The sequence below is a fragment of the Elephas maximus genome, chromosome 1 (assembly GCF_024166365.1).
Source record: "Elephas maximus indicus isolate mEleMax1 chromosome 1, mEleMax1 primary haplotype, whole genome shotgun sequence".
NCBI classification, from domain to species: domain Eukaryota; kingdom Metazoa; phylum Chordata; class Mammalia; order Proboscidea; family Elephantidae; genus Elephas; species Elephas maximus.
Window position 1 is genome coordinate 57,490,354 of NC_064819.1, and position 25,312 is coordinate 57,515,665.

Here is a 25,312-nt window from a genome sequence, read left to right on the forward strand (position 1 = left end):
GAAAGCAGTTTGCCAGGCCTTTCTCCCGCAGAGCTGCTGGGTGGGTTAGCAGCTGATCACAAACTACATATGCTATCCAGTTTCCTTTGTGCAGCCATCACCAGCATCCTTTTCCAGATGATTCTACCAGCATTTTATAAAGCGCTTTTAAAGGACGTGTACAAGGCCATACGTGGTAGCTGTTGTACTTGTTTTGAAAGATGCCCTGCTTTTTCATCATGAGCTGGGGAGCCCCACTGGCCTATTTAATTAGTGGGTTAGAAATACTCCAAAATGGTACAACTGTCCAACATCTCCTGAGTGTCATGGAACACTCTTCAGTTTCTGAATCCTCATCCCTATTAGGTTTGTCAGGAAAATTATGTCATTTATAACTACTTACATGATTGAGATCAGAAGCTCATTCTTTTTCCCCTTTCCTGTGTCTTGCTATGAGTCGGAATCGACTCGACAGCACTGGGTTTTTTTTTTTTTTTTATGTTTTGAATATGTTGGAGAATATTTTAGGGCCTTTTGTATTTATTTAAATTCATTGTAGAACTTTGGTATAAGAAGAAACCTTACAGATCTCATCTAGCCCAACCACCTCACCTCACAAAACAACCTAACTCTGGAAAGTCTTAACTGACGTGGGGTGACATCCCCAGCATGGAGACTTGGAAAACGTAATATCCTTATGGAGTCCTTGGGTGGTGCAGTTAATATGCTTGGCTGCTAAACCAAAGGTTGGAGATTCCAGTCCTCCCAGAGGAACCTTGGAAGAAAGTCTTGGTGATCTACTTCCAAAAAATCAGCTATTGAAAGAGAATGAAGAAAACTAAAGATACAAGGTACAGATCAGTCCAAAGGACTAATGGACCACATCTACCCTGGCCTCTGCCAGGCTGAGTCCAGCACAACTAGATGGTGCCCAGCTACCGCCACTGACTGTGGTGACAGGGTTCACAATAGAGGGTCCCAGACAGAGCTGGAGAAAAATGTAGAACAAATGATAACTCACAAAAAAAGACCAGACTTACTGGCCGACAGAGACTGGAGAAACCCTGAGAGTATGGCCCCCAGAAACCCTTTTAGCTCAGTAATGAATCACCCTTCATCCAAAGATTAGACAGGCCCATAAAACAAAATGAGACTAAAGGGGCATACCACCCCAGGGGCAAGGACTAGAAGGCCAGAGGGGACAGGAGAGCTGATAATGGGAAACCCAAGGTCAGGAAGAGAGAAGTGTTGACATGTTATGGGGCTGTTAACCAGTGTCATAAAATAATATGTGTACTGTTTAATGAGAAACTAGTTTGTTCTGTAAACCTTCATCTAAAAAAACCCTTCATCTAAAGTACAGTTTAAAAAAAAAAATCAGCCATTGAAACCCCTGTGGAGCAGTTATACTCTGACACACATGGGGTCGTCATGATTTGGGGTCGCCATGAGTTGGGAGTTGACTGAATGACAGCTGGTTTAATAACCTTAGGCTCTCTCTGTTACATCTTCTGTCCACCGGTAGTCCCTGGGATAAAATCACATGGTGACCATTTCCCTCCTCCTCTCCTGGATTTCTGTGCCTCTTCTCCTTGGCTTGTCTTCCTTGGAGAGAGAACTCCAGATCATTATTTTCAATACTTTAATTCTCCTTTCACAAAGGTACTTGCCTTAATAGCAAGACTCTTATTAACCGGGGACCACTGTTTTAGTGAATTAAGTGATGGGAAATGCAACACGGCCTACTCTGATTCCAAGAGACTTCAATATGAAGATCTGATTTGTTTTTCCATCAGTTCGTAAAGCATGCATGATGTTGGGGTTGGTATATGAAGATAGCTAATAATCAGCCCCTGCCTTTGCAAGGGTCATGAGCAGTGAGGGCAGCAGATGCCTTGATGACACGTAATTATAAGATAATGTGGCAGGCACTGTGACAGGTGGGGGTACAGGCTGGACACATAGGGAGGGGACTGATTTCCACTGGAAGATCAGACAGGCTTCTCAAAAGAAGTGGCATCAGAGCTACCCCTGAAGGATGGGTGCTCCAGGCCAACACTGAGGAGAGAATCCTGAGGTAAGAACAATGGCAGGAGCAGAGGGAGGAAGCAGGGAAGTCCAGCATACTTGGGAAATGGCAAATGGCTGGTATGGCTGGAACACTGGGCATACGGTAAGGAAAGGTAATAAACACGACCGAAAGGAATTGTAGGGCCAGATGGTGAAGTGCCTTCTCGTCCATGCCAAGGAGTGTGGAGTTTATACAGTTCACAAGTTTGTTAATTGGGAAGATTACATGAGCAGACCTGTCTGACTGCAGTATAGAGGGTCAAAAAAAATTTTTTTTTTTTTTTAGCCTGGGAAAAAGAGTAAGGGAAAGGAGCTGTTTCAGGACTGCTGCCGTATAGAGGGCAGTATAGTGACATCATAAGGGCAGCCATAGTACAGTGGTAGAATTCTTGCCTTCCATGCAGGAGACCTGGGTTCGATTTCTGGCCAGTGCACCCCAGGCACAGCTGCCACCCATCTGTTAGTGGAGGCTTGCATACTGCTGTGATGTTGAATGCGTTTCAGCAGATCTTCCAAACTAAGACAGACTGGAAGAAAGGCCTTGTGCTTTGCTTCCAAAAATCAGTCAAGGAAAACCCTGTGGATCACAACCCTGCCATTATGGTCCAGTCCACAGCTGATCATGGGGATGGCGCAGGACTGAGCAGCGTTTCATTCATTGTGCATGGGTCGCCATGAATCAGGGGCAGACTTGATGGCAGCTAACAACAACAATATAGTGACATTGAAAGACCAGGTCTGTAGTCCTACTTCCTAGCTTCAACAATGGCTACACCACCTCTGCCTGTGTGACCTTGGCCATGTGCCTTCGTTTTTTCCCCCTAAAATGGGGGACTAATCAATAGTATCTTTCTCATGGGATTGTTATGAGGCTTAAGTGAAACAACACATGGCACCATGCAAATATTACAGGGTGTTCACTTTTATCATCATTACCTGCAGCAGACCAGTAAGAGGGAATGAAGGCTCCATGTAGGAGGTCAACATGAGATCCTCTGTGTTCACCTGCAAGTTTAGTACCTAATCGGCCAAAAGGAAGAAGAGCAGTGAACATAACCCATGTGCAATGAAATCCATTGGAATTCCAAGCAAACTAAATGCTGAATCCGGAACAGTTTTGACGTGAATGGTCTAGGATAGATCTTATTGCATGAGTCAGTTTTCCCCCGGGAGTTTGACAGGTACTCTGGAAGGGGTAGTGATTCTTTCAGGCCGCTAGGGTGTCATTTAGGAAATCACTGATCTGGGCAACACAGTGAGAAAAGCTGCTTCACTCAAGAGTCTATTTGGAGCTCTTGACTAATGGAGGAACTACAGGGACTGGAACAGGCAGGCAGATAACTTACTAAGTGGAGCCCTAATAGCGTCAAAATGTTGTTACAGCCCCAAGTGCCAGCCCTAACACAGGAAGACAATGCTTTATTAGATAGGATCTGGGAAGTCCTTGGGTGGTGCAAATAGTTAACATACTCAGCAGCTAATTAAAATGCCGAAGGTTTGAGCCCACCCAGAGGCTTCTCGGAAAAAAGGCCTGGAAATCTACTTCCGAAAAATCAGCCATTGAAATCTCTATGGAGCATAGTTCTGCTCTAACACTCATGGATCACCATGAGTTGGAATCAGCTTGATGGCAACTGATTTGGTTTTCTTTGGACAACTCTTGATCATTCAGTGAAGACTGCAAATTCTTGACAATCAGTTTGGACACTTCTTTAGAAGAGAATCACATGATGCAACTCTGAGAATGCGACAGGTCGCAACTTAGCCTTTGTGGATTCTCTTAGCTGGTGGTACTCAAATGTGCGGGCTGGGGGAGGCAGGGTGGACATCTGGTAAAGTCTGGCAACATTCTTCATTGTGACAAACGGGAAGAGGTTGCTCCTGGCATCTGGTGGGTAGAAGCCAGGGAATGCACAGGGCAGTCGCAACAGAGAATTATCCAGCCCAGAATATCAATAGTACTGTCTTTGTTATCTGGAAACCTTGGTGGCGTAGTGGTGAAGAGCTACACCTGCTAACCAAAACAAAGGTCGGCAGTTCAAATCCATCAGGCACTCCTTGGAAACTCTGGCACGGTTCTACTCTGTGGGTCCCTATGAGTCGGAATCGACTCGATGGCAATGGGTCTTAGTTATCTAGTGCTGTTATAACTAATACAACAGGTTGGTGGCTTTAACCAGCAGAAATTTATTTTCTCACAGTTAGGAGGCTGGAAGTCTGAATTCAGGGCACCAGCTTTAGGGGAAGGCTTTCTCTCTCTGTCAGCTCTGGAGGAAGGACCTTGTCTCTTTTGAGCTTCTGCTTCTGGGCAGTCTTCATATGGCTTGGCATCTCTCTTCCCCATCTCTCCTTGCTTAATCTGCACCTTTTATATTTCAAATGAGATTGACTCAAGATACACCCTACACTAATACTGCCTCATCAACATAACAAAACCCGTTCCCAGTTGGGATTATAATCACAGGTTAGGATTCACAACATATGGTCGGGGGACACATTTCAATCCATAACAAGTGCAGAAGTTAAAAAAATCCTGGTCTAGGTGCTACACATCACAAATGTGTCATCCAAAACCTATCACGAGGTTGGTGAGGACCCAGCACGCTTTTGTTCCATTGGGCATAGGGTCGCCGTGAATTAGAGGCAGAGCAGCTAACAACAACAGGCCAACATTTAACCAAAATGTGATATATACACCACTGGTGGTACATGAAATTTAATATAGGAAAATATAAAGATTTTCATAGTTACGAAAATAATTTTTAAGTTTTCATAGCTATGTATTTATGTGCATAAATTATAAACATAACATATAAAACCTACAGTTACAAAAATATTGCTTAAGATGAGGCTAAAGTCATGATTAAGGTCCCCCTGCCTTGGCTGACTCAAGAAAAATACAAAGTAAATGATATTGTAAACAAACTTCAAATTAAAAAAAAAAAAAAATGACAATAAAAAATGAAGGAGTATGATCGAGGTTTAGGAAACATTTCTTTAGACTAGAGCTCAAGAAACATTTTCAGTAAGGAGCCAGAGAGTAAATATTTTCGGCTTTGTGAGCCAGGTGGTCTCTGTTGCAACTTCTCACCTACTTGCCACGGTAGTACAGAACTAGGCACAGACAACATGTAAACGAATGACCATTCTAAACCCGATGTAGTAGGTAAATACTTTAAACTCAGGGCCCCAGGACTGGCCTTACCATGGTAAGGTAGACCCCTATTACTTACCCTGGTTATTAAGATTTAAAATATTTATAAATAGTAATACCCATTTTGTACACACGACGTTGCCAAGCCTTGATGTTTCCTCCATCTCGTACAGTTAGTGGAGTTTGTTTTTTAATTAAAGTACACGATCTTATAAGTAACAGAGTTCAATTTTGGGGTCTACCATACTGTAGCAGTGGGTTCGAATACCAACTCTTTACTTCTCACGTGCCTATTAATTACCCTCTCAGAGCATCAGTTTCCAGCATAATAAGAGGGGGATAGTAGCCCCTCGCCTGTGGGATTGAGACAAAGATGAGATGAGCCACTGCAGGTAGGTCATAGTTTCTAGAACAATGGGCAACACATAGCAGTCGTTCAATACATGTTCACTTTCCCCACTGTGTTCCTTCTCTGTGTCAGTTCTTCCACATATTTAATGAAGATGCCCTTCCCATCATTAAGTCATTATAAAAGTGCTGAGTTAGGGCACCTAGACCCCTGTAATACACCACAAATGCCTCCGTGACAATTGAAAAAGATCCCTTCATCAGTGCCTTTTGAATATGATTTGTCAGCAATCGCGTACAAATCCACTTAAATATTCGTGAATATTAATAAATAATATTTAAATAAATAAATAAGCCCATACTTATTTCATGCATCAAAAACAAACACTTACTGAACGCCTGCTTTGTGTCAGGCACAGTGCTGGGCACCAGATCCAAGCACAAATAAGACATGATCCCTGCCCCCGACCCCCTCCCAAGGAGCCTACAGCCTTGAATGAGGAGACAGTAAATCAGTAGATGTTCACAGTTTTTACAATTGTGGAATCTTTTGTGAACATTAGGCCAGAGACAAGTATTAAAAAATAAATATGAATTAATGAGGTGAAGATAAGGTAGGAGCTCATTCCAGGCCAAAAGCGTTAAATCATAGCTTCATGTGACTAAGCAGTAAGTTACATGGAGATAGAGGTGAGGACGAGGAATCAGGCAAGGTTAATAATGGGGTCACATCGTATACGGCTTTGCGAGTCCCTGGGTGGTACAAACGGTTGACGTACACTTAGCTCCTAATCAAAAGGTTGGAGGTTCGAGTCTACCCAGAAGCACCTCGTAAGAAAGGCCTGGTGATCTCCATCTGAAAAATCAGCCACCAAAAACTCTATGGAGCACAGTTCTACTCTGACACACATTCGATGGCAACTGGTTTTTTCATGTCATGCTAGATTTCAATGACAGGCCGGTGGTTTTCACTTTTCTTTAGCAATGAGCTCTTTATTTAGAGCAAGGCTTTACTTGACAACTTCATTGTGTAAAAACAGCATCGCTGAGGCTGAAGTCCTGCTGGATGTTCCCCTTCCCACTTACTGCCACTGGCGGTGGGGATGGTGGTGGTTGACAGGACTTGATGTTTAATAAGATGCTGCATTCAAGATGATTTAGTCCACTGCCTGGAATATATGATAGCTCATAATGCGTTAACTGAATTTTCCATCTGCATCACTTCGTAGAACCCCAGGCCTTTCTGGACCACTGTCTTTTTGTCACCTGGAGAGGCATCCAAAGTTCTAGTGAGTGAGGTGACTAGACTTGAGTTTTAGGAAGATAGCTCGGACAACAGTGTGGAGAATGGTCTGAGACTGAGAGGTTTTGAAACCACAGGGAGTGAGAGTCCCTTTTAAGGCTGTGCCGGTGGGGCCCTTTACATGCATCAGCCCTACAGAGAAGGTGTGGTCAGCCTGATTTTGCAGCTGAGGAAGCCGAGGCTCAGAGAAGTTAAATAATTTGCCCAAAGTCACACCGATTTTTTTTTGCCAGTTGAAGCTGAGTCAGCTCTGCCTCGTGGCGACCCCACTTGTGTCAGAGGAGAGCTGTGCTCCATTGGGTTTTCAGTGGCTCTCATCTTTTGGAAGTAGGTCACCAAGACTTTCTTCCCAGGTGCCCCTGGGTGGACTCGAACCTCCAATCTTTTGGTTAGCACTGAGCACATTAACCATTTGCACCACCCAGAGTTTCTTTCACAAAGATAGCAAGTGGGCAAAACTTGGGTTCAGGTTCAGGCCGTGACTCCTCTGACTGAGGTCACATAACAACCTGTCTCCTCAGCCAGCTGGTCTGCTCTCGTTCATCTTTCTGTGTTGTTCTGTGGTGGTCCAGAATTACCAGATGATGGCTTAATCTGGGTATTTGTCTTCCTCCCCCCTCAATGTCCTTCATGACATATAATTGGCATTCAGTGCATATTTATAATCCAAAAACCCATTGCCATCGAGTCAATTCCAACTCATAGCAACCCTATGGGACAGAGTAGAATTGCCCCATAGGGTTTCCAAGGAGTAGCTGGTGGATTCAAACTGCCAACAATTTGGCTAAAGCCGATCTCTTAACCGTCATGCAACCAGGGCCCCATATTTGTAATAGAAAATTTTAAAAAGGCCTCTTAGTGGATTCACCTAGCTTCCTGGAAAACACCTTCTTCATCCTTATAAGAAATCAAAACCAAAAAAAAAAAAAACCTGTTGCCATCGAGTCGATTCTGACTCACAGCAACCCTGTAGGGCAGAAAAGAACTATCCCATAGAGTTTCCATGGAGCGCCTGGTGGATTCAAACTGCTGAACTTTTGGTTAGCAGCCATGGTTCTCAACCACTACACCATCAGGGTTTCCTATAAGAAATTAGGCATTGTAAAACATGCTGAGGTCCTCGAGTGGTATAAACTGGTTTGTGTTGGACTACTAACCTAAAGCGTAGTGGTTCAAACCCACCCAGCAGTGCCATGGAAGAAAGGCCTGGCGGTCTGCTTCTATAAAGATTATGCCTAAGAAAACCCTATAGAACTCAATCTACTCTGTAACACATGGGGTCACCATGAGTTGGAATCAGCTTGCCAGCAGTGGGTTTGATTTTTTTGGTTTATCACATGTCACATGCTAGAGTCACTTCAGGAAGGTGGCCTGATTGGCCAGGCAAGGTCTATATCCAACTGTTTCTATAGTGCCCCCAACAGGCAGTTGCTGATCACAGTGGGTCCCCATTTCACAAGGCTGATAGCATGTTATTATTCAAATTTATGCACCAACTGCTAAGGCCAAAGATGAAGAAATGGAAGATTTTTACCAACTTCTGCAGTCTGAAATTGATCAAACATACATTCAGGATGCATTGATAATTACTGGTGATCGGAATGCAAAAGTTGGAAACAAAGAAGGATCAGTATTTGGAAAATATGGCCTTGGTGATAGAAAGGACGCCAGTGATCACATGACAGAATTTTGCAAGACCAAAGACTTCATTGCAAATACCTTTTTTTCACCAACATAAACAGCGACCATACATATGGACCTCACCAGATGGAATATACAGGAATCAAACTGACTACACCTGTGGAAAGAGATGATAGAAAATCTCAATATCATTAGTCAGGACAAGGCCGGGGCCGCCTGCAGAACAGATCATCAATTGCTCATATGCAAGTTCAAGCTGAAGCTGAAGAAAATTAGAACAAGCCCACGACAGGCAAAGTACGACCTTGAGTATATCCCACCTGAATTTACAGACCATCTTAAGAATAGATCTGGCATGTTAAACACTAATGACTGGAGACCAGACAAGTTGTGGAATGACATCAAGGACATCATACATGAAGAAAGCAAAAGGTCATTAAAAAGACAGGAAAGACAAAAGACCAAAATGGATGTCAGAAAAGACTCTGAAACTTGGTCTTGAATGTCCAGTAGCTAAAATAAATGGAAGAAATGATGAAATAAAAGAGCTGAACAGAAGATTTCAAAGGGCAGCTTGAGAAAACTAAAGTATTATAATGACATGTGTGAAGACCTGGAGTTAGAAAACCAAAAAGAAAGAACACACTCAGCATTTCTCAAGCTGAAAGAGGTGAAGAAAGAATTCAAGCCTCGAGTAGCAATACTGAAGGATTCTATAGGGAAAATATTAAACGACACAGGAAACATCAAAAGAAGATGGAAGGAATACGCAGAGTCACAATACCAAAAAGAACTGGTCAACATTCAGCCATTTCAGGAGGTAGCATGTGATCATGAACAGGTGGTACTGAAGGAAGAGGTCCAAACTGCACTAAAGGCATTGGCAAAAAACAAACAAAAAAACAAGGCTCCAGGAATTGACGGAGTACCAATTGAGATGTTTCAACAAACAGATGCAGCGCTGGAGGTGCTCACTCGTCTATGCCAAGAAACTTGGAAGACAGTTACCTGGCCAACTGACTGGAAGAGATCCATATTTATGCCTTTTCCAAATAAAGGTGATCCAACCGAATGCGGAAATTATCGCACAATATCATTATTATCACACAAAAGTAAAATTGTGCTGAAGATCATTCGAAAGCAGCTGCAGCAGTACATGGACAGGGAACTGCTAGAAATTTAAGCTGGATTCGGGAGAGGACGTGGAACAAGGCATATTACTGCTGATGGCAGATGGATCCTGGCTGAAAGCAGAGAATACCAGAAAGATGTTTACCAGTGATTTATTGACTATGCAAAGGCATTTGACTGTGTGGATCATAACAAATTATGGATAACATTGCGAAGAATGGGAATTGCAGAACACTTAAATTGTGCTCATGAGGAACCTGCATGTAGATCAAGAGGCAGTCCTTCAAACAGAACAAGGAGATACTGCATGGTTTAAAATCAAGAAAGGTGTGCATCAGGGTTGTATCCTTGCACCATACTTTTTCAATCTGTATGCTGAGCAAATAATCCAAAAAAACTGGACTATACAAAGAAGAACAGGGCATCAGGATTGGAGGAAGACTCATTAACAACCTGTGTTATGCAGATGACACAACCTTGCTTGCTGAAAGTGAAGAGGGCTTCAAGCATGCTGTCGTTGTTGTTAGGTGTCATTGAGTCAGATCCAACTCACAGCGACCCTATGTACAACAACAAAACACTGCCCAGCCCTGTACCATTCTCACCATTGTTCTTATGCTTAAGCCCATTGTTGCAGCCGCTGTGCCAGTCCATCTCATTGAGGGTCTTCCTCTTTTTCTCTATCTACTTTTCCAAGCATGATGTTCTTCTCTAGGGACAGGTCCCTCTTAATAACATGTCCAAAATATGTGAGACGAAGTCTCGCCATCCTTGCTTCTAAGGAGCGTTCTGGCTGTACTTCTTCCAAGACAGATTTGTTTGTTCTTCCAGCAGTTCATGGTATATTCAGTATTCTTCACCAACAATATAAAAAGGCACCAACTCTACTTCAGTCTTCCTTATTCGTTGTCCAGATTTCACAATCATATGAGGCAATTGAAAACACCATGGCTTGAATCAGGTGCACCTTGGTCTTCAAGGAGACATTTCTGCTTTTTAACACTTTAAAGAAGTCTTTTGCAGCAGATTTGCCCAACACAATGCATCGTTTGATTTCATGACTGCTGCTTCCATGGGTGTTGATTGTGGATCCAAGTAAAATGAAATCCTTTCTTACTTCAATGTTTTCTCCGTTAATCATGATGTTATTTATTGGTCCAGTTATGAGCATTTTTGTTTAATTTATGTTGAGGCGTAATCTATACTGAAGGGTATAGTCTTTGATCTTCATCAGTAAGTGCTTCAAGTACTCTTCACTTTCAACAAGCAAAGTTGTGTCATCTGCATATCTCATATAAAGATTACAGCATATGAAATCCTATGGGGCAGTTCTACTTTGTCCAATAGGGCTGCTATGAGTTGGAATCAACTCAATGGCACATAACAACTAATGACATTGAACATCTTCTTATGTGATTGTTGGCCATTTTCATATACTCTTTCAAAAAATGTCTATTGAAGTCTTTTGCCCATTTTTTTATTGAGTTGTTTGTCTTCTTCTTGTAGGAATTTTTTATATACTAAAGATATTAAACTTTTATCAAATACATGGTTCCCCCAAATTTTCTCTCAATCTGTATTGTAGGTTGTCTCTTCACTTTGTTGATGAAGTCATTTGATATGCAGAAGTTTTTAATTTTGATGTAATACAATTTATCTGTTTTGTCTTTTGCTGCCTACGCTTTTGGTGTCATATCTAAGAATCCATTGTTAAAAACTAGGTCCGGCATTCCAGTTGATTGGCCTAACATCGAGTTTAGTGCTTCTGTTCTACCTCCTAGTTTATTGCATAGTGCCTCGGGTCTTAAAAGCTTGCAAGCAGCCATCCAACACATAAATGGTCTCTATTCACCTGGAGCAACAGAGAAGAAGGGGAGTCAGGAATAGAAGGAAATGGAATGTGTGGCTAACTTCCTCTAAGAACTGCCCCTTTTGCCATGAGACCAGAAAAGCTGGATGGTGCCTGGCTACCATTACTGAGCATTTTGATCAAAGATTCTGTAGAAGAATCCTGATTAAAAGGGAGAAAATGCAGAACAGAATTTCAAATTCTCATGTTATCCAGATTTTATGGAGCCATGGAGGCTGGATGAATCCCTAAAACAATTGCCTTGGGATTATATATATTTACCCAAATAACATGTGCCTTCTACATTTGTTTGACAACTGCACCCTCCCCTTTGAGGTATTTTTGTAATTATGCTATGCTGATTTTTTTATACAGCAACATGTCAAAAAAAATTGGCATACGAAAATACCTTGAGGGAGGAGGGCACAGTTGGCAAACACAGAAGATACGCGTTATTTGTGTATAAATATGGTAATCTTCAAACCTTAAACCAAAATAAGCCTCTGAAGTCTTCTTAAAACCAAACAATAGTTTAGCTTAACTAGTAAAAATGTCTGCCTTGAGCAATATGCTCTTTTAAGATCTATCTATATAAGATCAAATTGACGGCAGCAACTCAAAAGATTAGATAGGAACCTTAGGGGTCAGTGAGTTTATGTTAATGGGAGAGGAACAACTCAGAGAAAGAGGGTGAGAATGACTGCACAACTCAAAGAATGTCACTGAGTTTTACACGTAGAAACTGTTAAATTGCTTATGTTTTGCTGTACATATTCTCAACGACAACAACAAAATAAAGAAAAAAAAAATACTAGGTTCTGAAGCATTACCCCTATGTTTTCTTCTAAGAGTTTTGTAGTTGTAGATCTCATTTAGGTCCTTGATCCATTTTGAATTCTTTTACGTATGTAGTGTGAGGTATGGATCCAGCTTCATTTTTTTGCATGTCCCAGCACCATTTATTAAAAAAACTCTCCTTTTTGCCATTGAATGAATTTAGTACTCTTGTCAAAAATCAATTGGCCAGAAGTATATTAATTTATTTCTGAACTCTCAATTCTGTTTCATTGATCTGTATGCCTGTCATTTCGTCAGTACCAGGCTGTTTTGATTACTGTATCTTTATGTGTTGAAATCAGGACGTGTAAGTCTTCTTGTATTGTTCTTTTTCAAAATTGCTTTATCTGATTGGGGCCCCTTGTCACACCATAGAAATTTGAGGATTGGCTTTTGCATTTCTGCAAAGAAGGACGTTGGGATTTTGATCCCACGTTCTTCTGATGAAGGAGGTATCACAGTCTCTCGTTTCTCCCAGACTACCAGTGAGGATAAGATTCTTATCCTCCCTTGCATAATAGTTCTCCCTTCTCTAGCCTCTTGAGTCAATTTGGAGCCTTCTACTTTGAGGAACTTTTATGCTTCCTGTTTCCAACTTTTTCCTCTTACAGCATTCTTCCCGCCAGACAAAACTGTCTATTGGCTGCTTTTCATCCCTAGCTACCAACTGTGGTATCCCCAGCTCTGTCCCTGCCTTTATAGAAACCATTGCTAACTAAACTGTAAATGAGGGGAGGGAAAGCAGAGGTGGGAAAAACACAGACCACAGAATTACATGTTTCCATCTTCCATCCTGACTTTAATACACAGTGTGGAAATCCAAGCACGGTTGGAATGCGGTATCGCTGCCTGATAGAAGGGCTGTGGGTCAGTTGCCTTTTATCAACTATTTGTCTCTCTGGAGACCACCTATCCTGTACTCCACCTTCATGCTCAAATGGTGGGAAATGGGCCCGCCATATATATATAACTAGGTGGGAAATGGGCCTTCTTAAATTGCTAATGTCTGGGTGGTGCAAATGGTTAACACTGCTGCTACTAACTGAAAGGTTGGAGGTTCGAGTCTACCCAGAGGCACCTTGGAAGAAAGGCTGGACAATCTACTGCCGAAAAATTACCCACTGTAAAAGCTGTGGAGCACAGTTCTATTCTGACACTCATGGGGTCACCATAAGGCAGAGTCCACTCCACGGCAATGGGATAAACTGCTAATGTGCAATAAGATGCTGCATTTTAGTAAATATGTGATTTCAGTTGGTTTAGTTCATTGCTGGAAACATCATAGCTCATGCTGTGCTAACTGGATTTTCCATTTGTGTCACTGAAGAGTTATTTGAAAAACACCAAGGGAAAAACACCTCTTTGGAAACCATGGGAGGAAGACAGTTAATTGAATTTAAATTAGACATATCAGTAATTTAAAACATAATTGAAAGCTTCAGAAGAGACTATCATGCATTCAGATGTCCTAAGGAGATTTCTCTTGGATAAAATCATCTAATGTAGAATTTGTTGATATATAGTATAGCCTCACGCTCAATTTCCTTATGAATGTCAAACATTTCTGGATGGGAATATGCATTGATTTCCTTGTGTTTAGAAATTTCTTGAAAGAAAGATACAAATTCCACTTCCAGTTAATCTGAAAAAGAATTACAAAATTTTACTATGTCTTTCTGGCTCGATATCATCATTTTACTTCCTGGACTTCATTCAGAGCTTGTCCAAAAAACAACTCTAAGTTGCTATAGGATCCTCAGATAGACTGTATTAGGAAAATCACTACCTTATTTTCTTTATTTTTGATGAGATGCATTTTCTAATTTTCCTGTAATAAACTTGTATGGCCTTTATCATAAAACAAATTGGTTTTTATTTTAAAATATATTTTATCTGAGTTGGCTCAATTTAAGAGGCAAAGCCAAGAACATAATCCTCATTGCTTCTTAAGAAAATCATCCTACAAAAAAAAAACAAAAACAGACTAGCATTACCAGTGGCTCCATGCACCGGTCTAACAGTGTCCTCAGGAGAGAAGACACATACCTCCTAGGTCATCCCTTTGGAAGCCTGGCAGCATAGTGGTTAAGTGCTTGGCTGCTAACCAAAAGGTTGTCGGTTCAGACCCACCAGCTCCGTAGGAGAGAGATGTGGCAATCTGCTTCCATAAAGATTTACAGCCTTGGAAACGCTGTGGAGTGGTTCTATTGCCCTATAGGGTTGCTATGAGTCGGAATCAACTGGACGACAGTGGGTTTGGTTTGGGTTTTAGGTCATTCCTGGCCATGTCTGCTCTGATCGTTCATCCAGGGGTCTCCAGCCTCCTGTTCATCCCATCTCTTCTGTTTCTCTGCAGCTCCATCCACGACATTTCAAACACACTCAGTCCCTACCAACCTGTTGCCATCAAGTCAGTTCTGACTCATGGCCGCCCCATGTGTCACGGAGTAGGACTGCTCCATACAGCTTTCTTGGCCATACTCTTTACAGAAGCAAATTGCCAGGCCTTTCTTCCACTGTGCCACTGGGTGGGGTCAGACACACCTTTAGGCTAATGGTAGAGTGCAAACCACTTGCGCCACCCAGGGACCTTCAGTCCCTGCTGACTGCTTTTTATAGCTTTGAAAGCTAGAACCTCGCATTATCATTTTCATTTCTGGCTCCCTAACTTCAGCATCAAATTAATCCCTTTACTCTTGTTATGAGGCATGTGAGTTGCAAATGAATCTTCTTTTGGCACTTGTTCTAAACAGCAACATTACGTGGAATTAGAATTCTTAACGTCTTATTCTGTGCTGCTGCCACCACCAGGAAACACTATCCTAAATGATCAGCTCTAAGATAAGAAATGGAACTTTATTGCCTGGTAGACTTTGTCTCTCAGGCCAGGACATCTGAATTTTTAAACGTTGATTACCTTTTAATTTCCTGAAGTAACATGGTTACACTGGTTGTAAGACTACTGGAATTTCTGGTGCATTTATATGGCATCTTGGCCAAAATTAATTTCCTCTTTTCCTCCTCCTCTTTCAACAGCTCTGAGCAGCGGGTCCCCTGTTCCACTTCTTACCACAGCTCTGGTTTGCACTCGGGTGATGGTGTCACAAAGGCAGGACCTCTGGGCCTTCCGGAAATAAGACAAGTGCCGACTGTTGTGATTGAATGTGATGACAATAAAGAAAATGTGCCTCATGAGTCAGACTATGAAGACTCTTCTTGCCTGTACACAAGAGAAGAGGAGGAAGAGGAAGAGGACGAGGATGATGACAGCTCATTGTATACCAGTACGTCCCTCCAACCTCTTCATGGGGAAGCATGGTAATATGGAGAGAGCTGACCAAAAATCTGGGCTCTAATCCTGGGTCTTATGTTAACTGGCCCTGATCATAAAAAAAAAAAAATTTATAGGGCAGCTTAATTAACCTCTTTGAGGGTCAGTTTTTCCTCTGTAAGTTGAGGAGGAAATGCCTTCTAAATGCCATCCTACCTCTAAAAATTGCAATACCATGCTACCATCTTTTGCCTCTCCAGATGCTTCTTTCTTCCTTTGATTGCTTCCCTTAGGATGCAAACCCATCCCCTTCAAAAAAAGAGGAAGGGAAAAAAACCTAAAAGTTTGTTCTGGTTCAGAAGACACTCAGAAATACTAACTATTGTGTATGCAACAAATTCACTTTCAAGCATACCTCAGCAACTTTGGAAGGACTGAATTTAAATTTCTTATTAAAGACTTTTAAAATGTCCTGAGAAACAAGAGAGGAAATGAAGAAAGCAAAGTTCAAAATCACATCATTCTGGCCAAGGATAATAAATGAATTTAGTTATGTGGATACAGCCCAGTATTTGGTCAACATTTTAGTAAACGAATTTACAATAATAGCAACTATCTAGTGCATATGGCGTCCCTGAGTGGTGTAAATAGTTAATGTGCTCAGCTGCTAACCAAAAGGTTGGAGGTTCAAGTCCCCCGCACACACACACACCCAGGACAGTGCTAGGCATATACAGCATGTTAGAAGAACATGTGTGGTTGAGTACACAAACTCTACCAAAGTGCCAATGGTTAACATACTCAGCTGTTAACTGAAAGGCTGGAGGGTCAAGTCTACCCAGAGACACCTCGGAAGAAAGGCCTGGAGACCTACTTCCTATAAATCAGCCATTGAAAACCCTGCAGAGCACAGTTCTATTCTGACACTCGTGAGGTTGCCATAAGTCAGAGTGGACTCAACAGCTACAGTTTTTTTCATCACTTTCAGGTGCTAAGCCCTTGGTGCCTTTCTTCCTGCCTTTTACCTTGTGGCCCATTGTTGGGCTGTTGGTTGCCCGGGCAGATGTGTGTGAGCGTAAATTGACTTGTTTCTCCCTCCACAGGCTCCCTGGCCATGAAGGTGTGCAGGAAGGACTCCTTAGCCATCAAGCTCAGCAACAGGCCGTCCAAGCGAGAGCTGGAAGAAAAGAACATTCTCCCCAGGCACACGGATGAGGAGAGACTAGAACTGCGGCAGCAGATCGGCACCAAGCTGACCAGGTAGGAAGGCAATGCTTCCCTGCTTCTACTGACTGCAGAGCCAGCCGCTCTATAGATTTGAAAAGAATTCCATCTCCACCCCCAAATCAGTCCTGGGTCATTTTTTTTTTTTTTAAGAAATCAACTGTTCAATCTTGCAAAATAATTTCCAAGGAAACTATGCCAAGAAGAAATGAGCTAAGGTCTAGGATAAAGGCATGCACAAAAGAGCTCAAAACAGAAGCAGTGGTTATATTGGGTTTACTCCTCTCAAAGTCTTTGATGGAAAAGACTAGCTCTAGTTGACAGGTATGTATAGAAATGCTGCTGGAGGCTCTTGAGGGGCTAAATTGGACATTACTACCTGACCAGTCCAGAGTACTTGCTTTGCAGGACAAGTCTATGACTGGTGCTTCCCTAGTCATAACCCTTTCCAACTGTTCATGGATCCAGTGGGTACCTCCACAACAAACTGACAGGTGGTGAGTTCTGATTACAGGGCTATAGAAATCCTATGCCTTGTAGAGGCATCCACTGGGTCTTTTTTGAATAGCTCACAGCAGAAAAAGCCAATGGAGAACATTCCACTTCTCCACAGTTACTTCTCTAGTCCCCTCTCCTTCACTCATCCAAATCTTGGAAATCTCATCTGATTCGTGCTTCGGGAAGAAGCTGGGAGGGAGGTAAATAAACACCTGTAGAGAAATTACCATCATCCAATAGACTTGAGAACCTACATACATATGAGTTATGGTTTGGGTAAATGAAAATGATCAAATCAGTACACTTCCTGCTGTACTGGCAACTATAAGAGATTGTTGTTGTTAGTTGAGTAGATTCCTACTCATGGCGACCCCGTGTGTGCAGAGTAGAGCTGTGCTCCGTGGGGTCTTCAAGGCTGCGACCTTTTGGATGCAAATCACCAGGCCTTACTTCTGAGGCACCTCTTGGCAAGTTTAACTGCCAAACTTTCAGTTAGTAGTCCAGCACTTAACCATTTGAGCCACCCAGGATTCAGCAGAAGAGATTAGTGGTTGTTAATGGTGCCTCATTAGTCCCTTATGACACTCCTTGAGTGATTACCCTTTGTGTATGCATGACATTTAATAGATGGAAATCTAGGGACTGTTTATATGATATTGTCTAGCATTTGTTGAACACTAACTATATACCAAGCATTCTTCTGGACATTTTATGTGTATTAAATCATTTAATCTTTGCACATCCCATTTTACAGATGAGAACACTAGGCATAGAGAACTTTAATTACCTGCACAATGTGATACAGAATGGTTCCGGAACCCTCCCTCTTGATCTAGTATTATGCTCTAGAATCACTATGAGTCAGAATGGACTAGGTCATCTGATCCCTCTGTGCAGATGTATATTTCCTTATCATGAAAAATAGCTAAGAGAATGTGAAAACCTGTCGTAGAGCCTATTTCTGGAGCTGGCAGGCTGCGGCATTCCTTGGCCTTTTGAAGCAGCCCTGATAAGTCTTACGCTCTTTGAAAAGTATGTGGACAAGTCTACAGTCCTCATGGAATAGGTAAGATGTAGGACCAAATTTTGGGCTGACATTTTTAATAATATTAAAAAAAAAACTTGCAGCACTCCAGACATAATCTCACCTTTGGCTGGGGAAAGCGGTAGAAACACCAAGTTAAATTATTTTAATTATTTGCAGAGCCTTCCAGCATTAAGTCAGGGTTTCCACATAAAAAATGCAAAAGTTATTGTTCTTCTGGAAATGTTGTATCATTGGTGCTGTCCAGTAGTGTCTGAGGCTGGGTTCTCTAGAGAAGCAAACCAGTGAAGCATCGAGATATGTATATATACATAGAGAGAAAGAGAGAGAGAGAGATTTATGTCAAGGAAATGTCTCATGCGGTTGTAGAAGCTCTAGTGTCCCAAGTCCACGGGTCAGGCTGGAGGCTTCTCCTGACTCACGCAGCTGCAGGGGCTGGTGAACCCAAGATCAGCAGGTCAGACAACAGGCCTCTGGCTCACAGGCTGTGGAGGCCAACAAATCGCAAGATCAGCAGGTAAGCTGCTAGTTCAAGCCCCAAGAATCTGAAGTCAGATAACAAGAGCCAGCTGCAGGATCCAGTGAGCAAAAGCCTGTGAGCCTTGCCAGAAAGTCCACCTATATTGAATGCAGGCCACACCCCCAAGAAGACTCCCTTTCAACTGATTGGCTACTCAGAGCAGATCCCATCATGGAGGTGATCACATTACATCAGATCTCATTATGGAGGTGATTATATCATTACATAACTGCCAAACTACATCATAACTGCCAAACCACTGAGAATCATGGCCCAGCCAAGTTGACACACAACCTTAACCATCACAGGCAAACTCTCCTAAACCTCAATCAACAACACTTTTATAAGTTGCTATTTCAAACAATTGCCAATTGAGATCCTTGAGCTGCCCTTGGGACTTGAACATGATCAATACAGAGCATATTGCATACAGACTCCAGGTTGAGATGCACAGATCTAAGGGGTGAACAAAACCATCCCTTGGGGTGTGGAGAGAAAACAGTACAACTTCTCTTTAAATTTTTGTCATTCTTTCTAAGTTTGTTATTTTTGTTCATGGATATGATTTGTACATGGTACACAAGTCTAGTAGTAGTAGTTGTTGTTAGCAGCCATCAAGTCAGCCCCCAACTCATGGCAACCGGGTGCACAGTGTTGCAAAATGCTGCCTGGTCCTGCACCATCCCTGTGGTAGGTTGCAGATGGGACCCTTGTGATCCATATGGTTTTCATTTGCTGATTTTCAGAAGTAGATCACCAGCCCTTTCCTCCTAGTCTGTCTTAGTCTGGAAGCTCTGCTAAAACCTCTTCAGCATCATATCAACACACAATCCTCCATTGATTGATGGGTGAATGGGTGGTGGTTGCACATGAGGTACATTGTCTGGGAATTGAACCCGGGTCTCCCGCATGGAAAGTGAGAATTCTACCACTGAATCATATATAATTTATAAATAATGAAAGTATTTGTATAAAATTTAGAAATAATGAAATATCATGTATTGGGGTACAGGTTTATATTTTTTGTTGGTGGAATTTTCTAAAAAGTTTAAAGTTCACCAGTCTGGGGATCACTCCAGGGCAACTGCTGCTCAGCTCTACGTGAGTAGGTCTTTTCCTCTCCAGTAACCTCTAGTCAGTGGAAATGTAGACCTCAGGACCACCCCTCATCCCACCACAGCCCCCAGTGCAGGATCATGCTGCTTTCTCTCTGGGTCTTTTCTCAGGGCCCCTCAACCTGAACCCTAGGAAGTAGTCAGCATAACTATAGGACCATAGTTATCAGAACCTGTTATGGATTGAATCGCATCCCTCAAAAGTGTGTCAACTTTGCTAAGCCGTGATTCCCGGTATTGTGTGGTTGTCCACCATTTGATCTGTTGTGATTTTCCTATGTGTTGTAAATCCTACCTCTAGATGTTAATGAGGCAGGATTAGAGGCAGTTATGTTAATGAGGCAGGACACAATCTATAGGATTAGGTTGTATGTTGAGTCAATCTCTTTCGAAACACAAAAGAGAGTCAAGCAAGCAGAGAGACAGAGGGACCTCATGCCACCAAGAATGAAGAACCAGGAGGGGAGCGCATCCTTTGGACCTGCGATCCCTGCACTGAGAAGCTCCTAGACCTGGAAAGATTGATAACAAGCACCTTCCCTCCAGAGCCAACAGAGAGAAGAAGACTTCCCCTGGACCAGGCATCCTGAATTCGGACTTCTAGCCTCCTAGACTGTGAGAGAATAAACTTCTGTTTGCTAAAGCCATCTACTTGTGGTATTTCTGTTAACAGCCGCACTAGATAACCAAGATAGAATTTCTCCTAGTTCCCTTCATTTACCAAGTTTTTATTCCCGGAAGAGTGGTTTCAAACCACGAGGCTTAATTTTATTCACTTGAAGTCTAAGTTATCAGCCCCACAACCCCTCAAAAAATTAACATTTAGAAGAACAGACATAAAACCCTGCCTCTCAAATGTTCTTAGGGTCCTCTGATGGGGGACCTCTTGATTAGCCTTGGGATAGTGCCTGCTGGCTTTTCTCCACTTCCTGGCTTGGGGCATGATTGTTTAGTGAAATGAACCCCTCAGAGGGCAGAGGTTAGAACTGCAGTGAGTCGAATTTTCAAGGCCTAAAGAAAGTGTGGTGCTGAAGTCATTCTTTTGTTTCTGAAACATCCTTTAGAAAGTGAGATGTTCTCTAAGTCACCAGGACTAGTTATTTTAAAAGGGAGGGCCTAAGAGTGTGAAGGAGTCCCTGGGTGACACAAACAATTAAGCATTCTGCTACTAATGGAAAGTTGGCAGTTCAAATCCACCTAGAGTCTCCTTGCTTGGAAAACAGGCCTGGTGATATGCTTCTGAAAGATCACAACCATTGAAAACCCTATGGAGCACAGTTCTACTCTGACACACATGGGGTGGCCATGAGTTGGAATGGACTTGACAGCAACTGGTTTCTGGGGAGACTCTGAAACTTGTTTATGGTCATTCAACAAGTTAGTGTACTTGGGGCTCCTCTTGGGGCACAGCCAGCTTTTCAGACTCAGCTCAAAGGTGATCCTCTGGCCCAGCCCTCTCCAAGCAGAAGCCTAGTCCTGGGTCCTTTCAACGCCCACTGTAATTTTGGAACAGAGGGAGAAGAGCCTGGGGAGAAAAATGAAACTGAAGATGCCTCACAGTGTGTGTAAGAGTTTGTAATCTGAATTAACCTCAGGAGTAAATGAGGATTCAGGCAACCTGCCTCCCTGACACACTTATTCCCCTATAATATCTCTCCACCCTTAAAATACTACCCTCCCACTTGGGGGTGAACTGTCATCATCTTTTTTGTAGTCATGGTTGACCAGAATTTTGCAGCACCCACCTGAGCTGGAGCAGACACAGCCCCACTTTCAGTTGGAAACACCTGCGTTGGGAAGCTACTTGAAGCTTGGCTGCTGGGTTTTGGAGAAGGCCTTTCTCCTTGTGTTGTCCCTTTTCTAGGTCATGTACCCACTTGTCTCAGAGGTCCCTTCTTTGCCTACTGTCAGAGGAGAAGCTTACCATGACCACCCCTCCACATGATTCCTTTCACTGATCAAAGGGAGGTGCTGACTCAGTTTATGCTGCTGGCGAAGTGTGAGAGCTCGGCTGCTACCCACGAGGTCGGCAGTTCAAATCCACCAGCTGCTCCTTGAAAACCCTATGAGGCAGTTCTACTCTGTCCTATAGGTTCTCTGTGAGTCGGAATCAACTCGATCAGTGGAAGTGGGTTTGGTTTTGGTTTGGAGGGAAGTGTAAAATGGATCTACCTAGAACGGGCCACAACCCCAAATGCAATCCAGGGCCAGAGAGATATTGTATGTAAGTGAAGCAGGGAAAAGTTATAAGATTATAACTGGAATTATAAAATTAACAGGAAATAAACTAGAAACAAAAGGGCAAATTTTATATGGTCCCACTTGTATGAAATATCTAGAATTGACAAATACATAGAGAAAAGGTTTATTGTGGCTGGCATAAGCTCAATGGGGGGATGGGGAGTTATTGTTTAAGGGGTACAGAGTTCCTATCTGGGGAGATGAAAAAGTTTTAGAAATAAATAGGGGTAATTTTTTTTAAGTTTATTTATTTTTGGTGGCAGTAACTCTGGTGGTGCAGTGATTAAGATTTCGGCTGCTAAACAAAATGTCAGCAGTTCAAATCTACCAGGCGCTCCTTAGAAACGTTATGGGGCAGTTCTGCTCTGTCCTCATGGATCACTATGAGTCGGAATCGACTCGATGGCAACAGGTTTAGTTTCTTTTTAAACACAATCAAACATACATCCATTTACAATTTCTACATCTACAGTTCAGTGGCAAAGGCTGCATACTTAAGATTGTGTCACCATTCTCACCATCTCTACCCATATTGTCCCTTAAAGTTCTCATCTGTGCTTCAGCTTAACTGTTGTTAATTTAAACTCATATAGATAATCCCTTATAAGAGCTCAATATTCAAGGGAAACAGTTTTTATTAATTGAGCTAAACTGTTTTTTAGCTTAATGATGGTTTCATGGGATAGTTTTGATTCAAGATTCTGGGCAATAGATTGGGGATTCCCCCAGTCTCAATGGATCCAGTAAGTCTGGTTTCCATATGGATTTGAATATCTGTTCCACAATTTTCCTCCTTTTGATCAGGATCCATCTATTGGGTCATTGGTCAAAATGTTCAGTAATAGTAGCTGGGCACCATCCATTTCTTCTGGTCTCGTGGCAAAAGAGGTAGTAGTTCGTGGAGGCAATTAAGCCTGCAGGACATTCCCTTCTCCAGCTTCTGGATCTCCTTTTTCCTTGGCTGCTCCAGGTGAATAGAGACCACTTCTGTCTTGGGCAGCTGTTCACAAGCTTCTAAGACCCCAGGCACTACTCACCAAACTAGGAGCTAGAAGAGACACTCTAAAAACAGTATTGGGCCAATTGACTGGATAGACTCACAGAGCCATGACCCTAAACCTTCAAACCAAGAATATTAATCCCACAAGGCATTCAGTTATTCCTAAGTAATATCAACAAACACAGCCTTTTTTTTTTTTTTTTGCTGCTGTTGCAGTCATAAAATTGTATAAAACAATTTTGTTTGCCATTTTGCCCTTTATTTTGCCCTTTTTCTCTGGTGTACAGCTTAGTGATGACAGCTACATTTGTCAAGTTGTATAACCATTACCCATAGATGATGCCAATTTTCCTACCACCATGAACAAAAATTCACTACTTCGCAGAGAATGATTTCCCTTCTCTGTCCCTCCTTCTACCCCTGACAGTCACTAGTAACCATTGGTCTCTATATAATTACTTATTCTTGTCATTTCCTATAAGTGAGACCATACAATATTTGTCCTTTTGTGATTTATTTGTTTTAATTAGCATAATGTGTTCGAGGTTCATCTATGTTGTAACACATAAAGGACTTAATTTTTCTTCAAGGCTGAGGAGTATTCCATTATATATATGTACCACATTTTGTTTATTCATTCTTCCATTGGTGGGAACCTGGGTTGTTTCCACCTTTTTGCTGTTGTGACTAATGCTACAGTGAACATCAGTGTAAATATATCTGTTCATAGCATTACTGTTAGGTCCCTAGGATGTATACCTAGGAGTAGAATTGCTGGATCATACAGTAGTTCTATCTCTAATTTTTTGAGGACTTGTCATACTGTTTTCCACAATAGTTGTGCCATTTTACATTCCCACCACCAGTGAATAAGTGTTCCCATCTCCCCACATCCTTGCCAACACTTGTTATTTTCTGTTTTTTTTATTATTATTATTACCATTCTAGCAGAGGTGAGGTGGTATCTCATTATAATTTTAATTTGCGTTTCTTTAATGACTAATGGCATTGGGCAACTCTGCTGCAAAAAACCTCTTTAAAGTATTGAAAAACAAAGATGTCACTTTGAGGACTGAGGTGCACTTGATCCAAGGCATGGTATTTTCAATTGCCTAATATGCATGCAAAAGCTGGACAACGAATAAGGAAGACCAAAGAAGAATTGATGCCTTTGAATTAAGAGGTTGGTGAAGAATATTGAATATCTATGGACTGCCAGAAGAACAAACAAATCTGCCTTGGAAAAAATATAAACAGAATGTGCCTTAGAAGTGAGGTTGGTGAGACTTTGTCTTATGTACTTTGGACATGTTATCAGGGAAGACCAGTCCCTAGAGAATGACATCATGCTTGGTAAAGTAGAGGGTCAGGGAAAAAGAGGAAGACCTTCAACAAGATCGACTGGCACAGTGGCTGCAACAATGGGCTCAAACCTTGCAACAATTGTGAGGATGACACAGGACCGAGCAATGTTTCCTTCTGTTGTACATAGGGTCACTATGAGTTGGAACTGACTCAACAGCACCTTAGAACAATAACAATGACTAATGATGATGAGCATCTTGTCATGTGTTCGTTGGATGCTTGAATGTCCTCTTTGGTAAAGTGCCTGTTCATGTCCTTTGCCCTTTTTTGATTGAATTATTTGACTTTTTATTGTTAAGTAGTAGAAGTTTTATGTATTTCTTGTATATTAGATCCTTATTGGTTTTTCCCAGTCTGTAGGTTATCTTTTTACTTTTTCGATGAACATAAATATTTAATGTTTGTCTTCTGCTACTTGTGCATTTGTAGTTATATTTGATAATTGACCGTTAAAAAAAAAAAGACTAGGTCCCATAGTTTTGCCCCTGTGTTTTCTTTCAATAACTTTATGGCTGTAACTTACATATTTAGGCCCTTGATCCATTTTGAATTAGTTTTTGTATATAGTGTGAGGTATGGATCCTGCTTCGTTTTTATGCATCCGGAAATCTGATTTTGCCAGCACCATTTGTTGAAGAGACAGTTCTTTCCAGCATTGAATGGATTTAGCACCCTTGTCAAAGATAGTTTACCATAGATGTATGGTTTTATTTCTGGTCCC

The 25,312-nt window shown here is 41.9% G+C and overlaps 1 protein-coding gene across 6 annotated transcripts in view; it reads left to right on the forward strand.

The window, feature by feature from the left end:
* Positions 1–25,312, forward strand: part of PHACTR1 (phosphatase and actin regulator 1) — a 697,605-nt gene that overhangs the window by 617,757 nt on the left and 54,536 nt on the right. For all 6 annotated transcript variants that reach the window (XM_049883909.1, XM_049883923.1, XM_049883943.1 and 3 more), the window contains 2 exons: positions 15,349–15,596; positions 16,687–16,843. In XM_049883909.1, the coding sequence (XP_049739866.1) occupies positions 15,349–15,596; positions 16,687–16,843 (405 nt within the window). The remainder of the gene's footprint in view (positions 1–15,348; positions 15,597–16,686; positions 16,844–25,312) is intronic.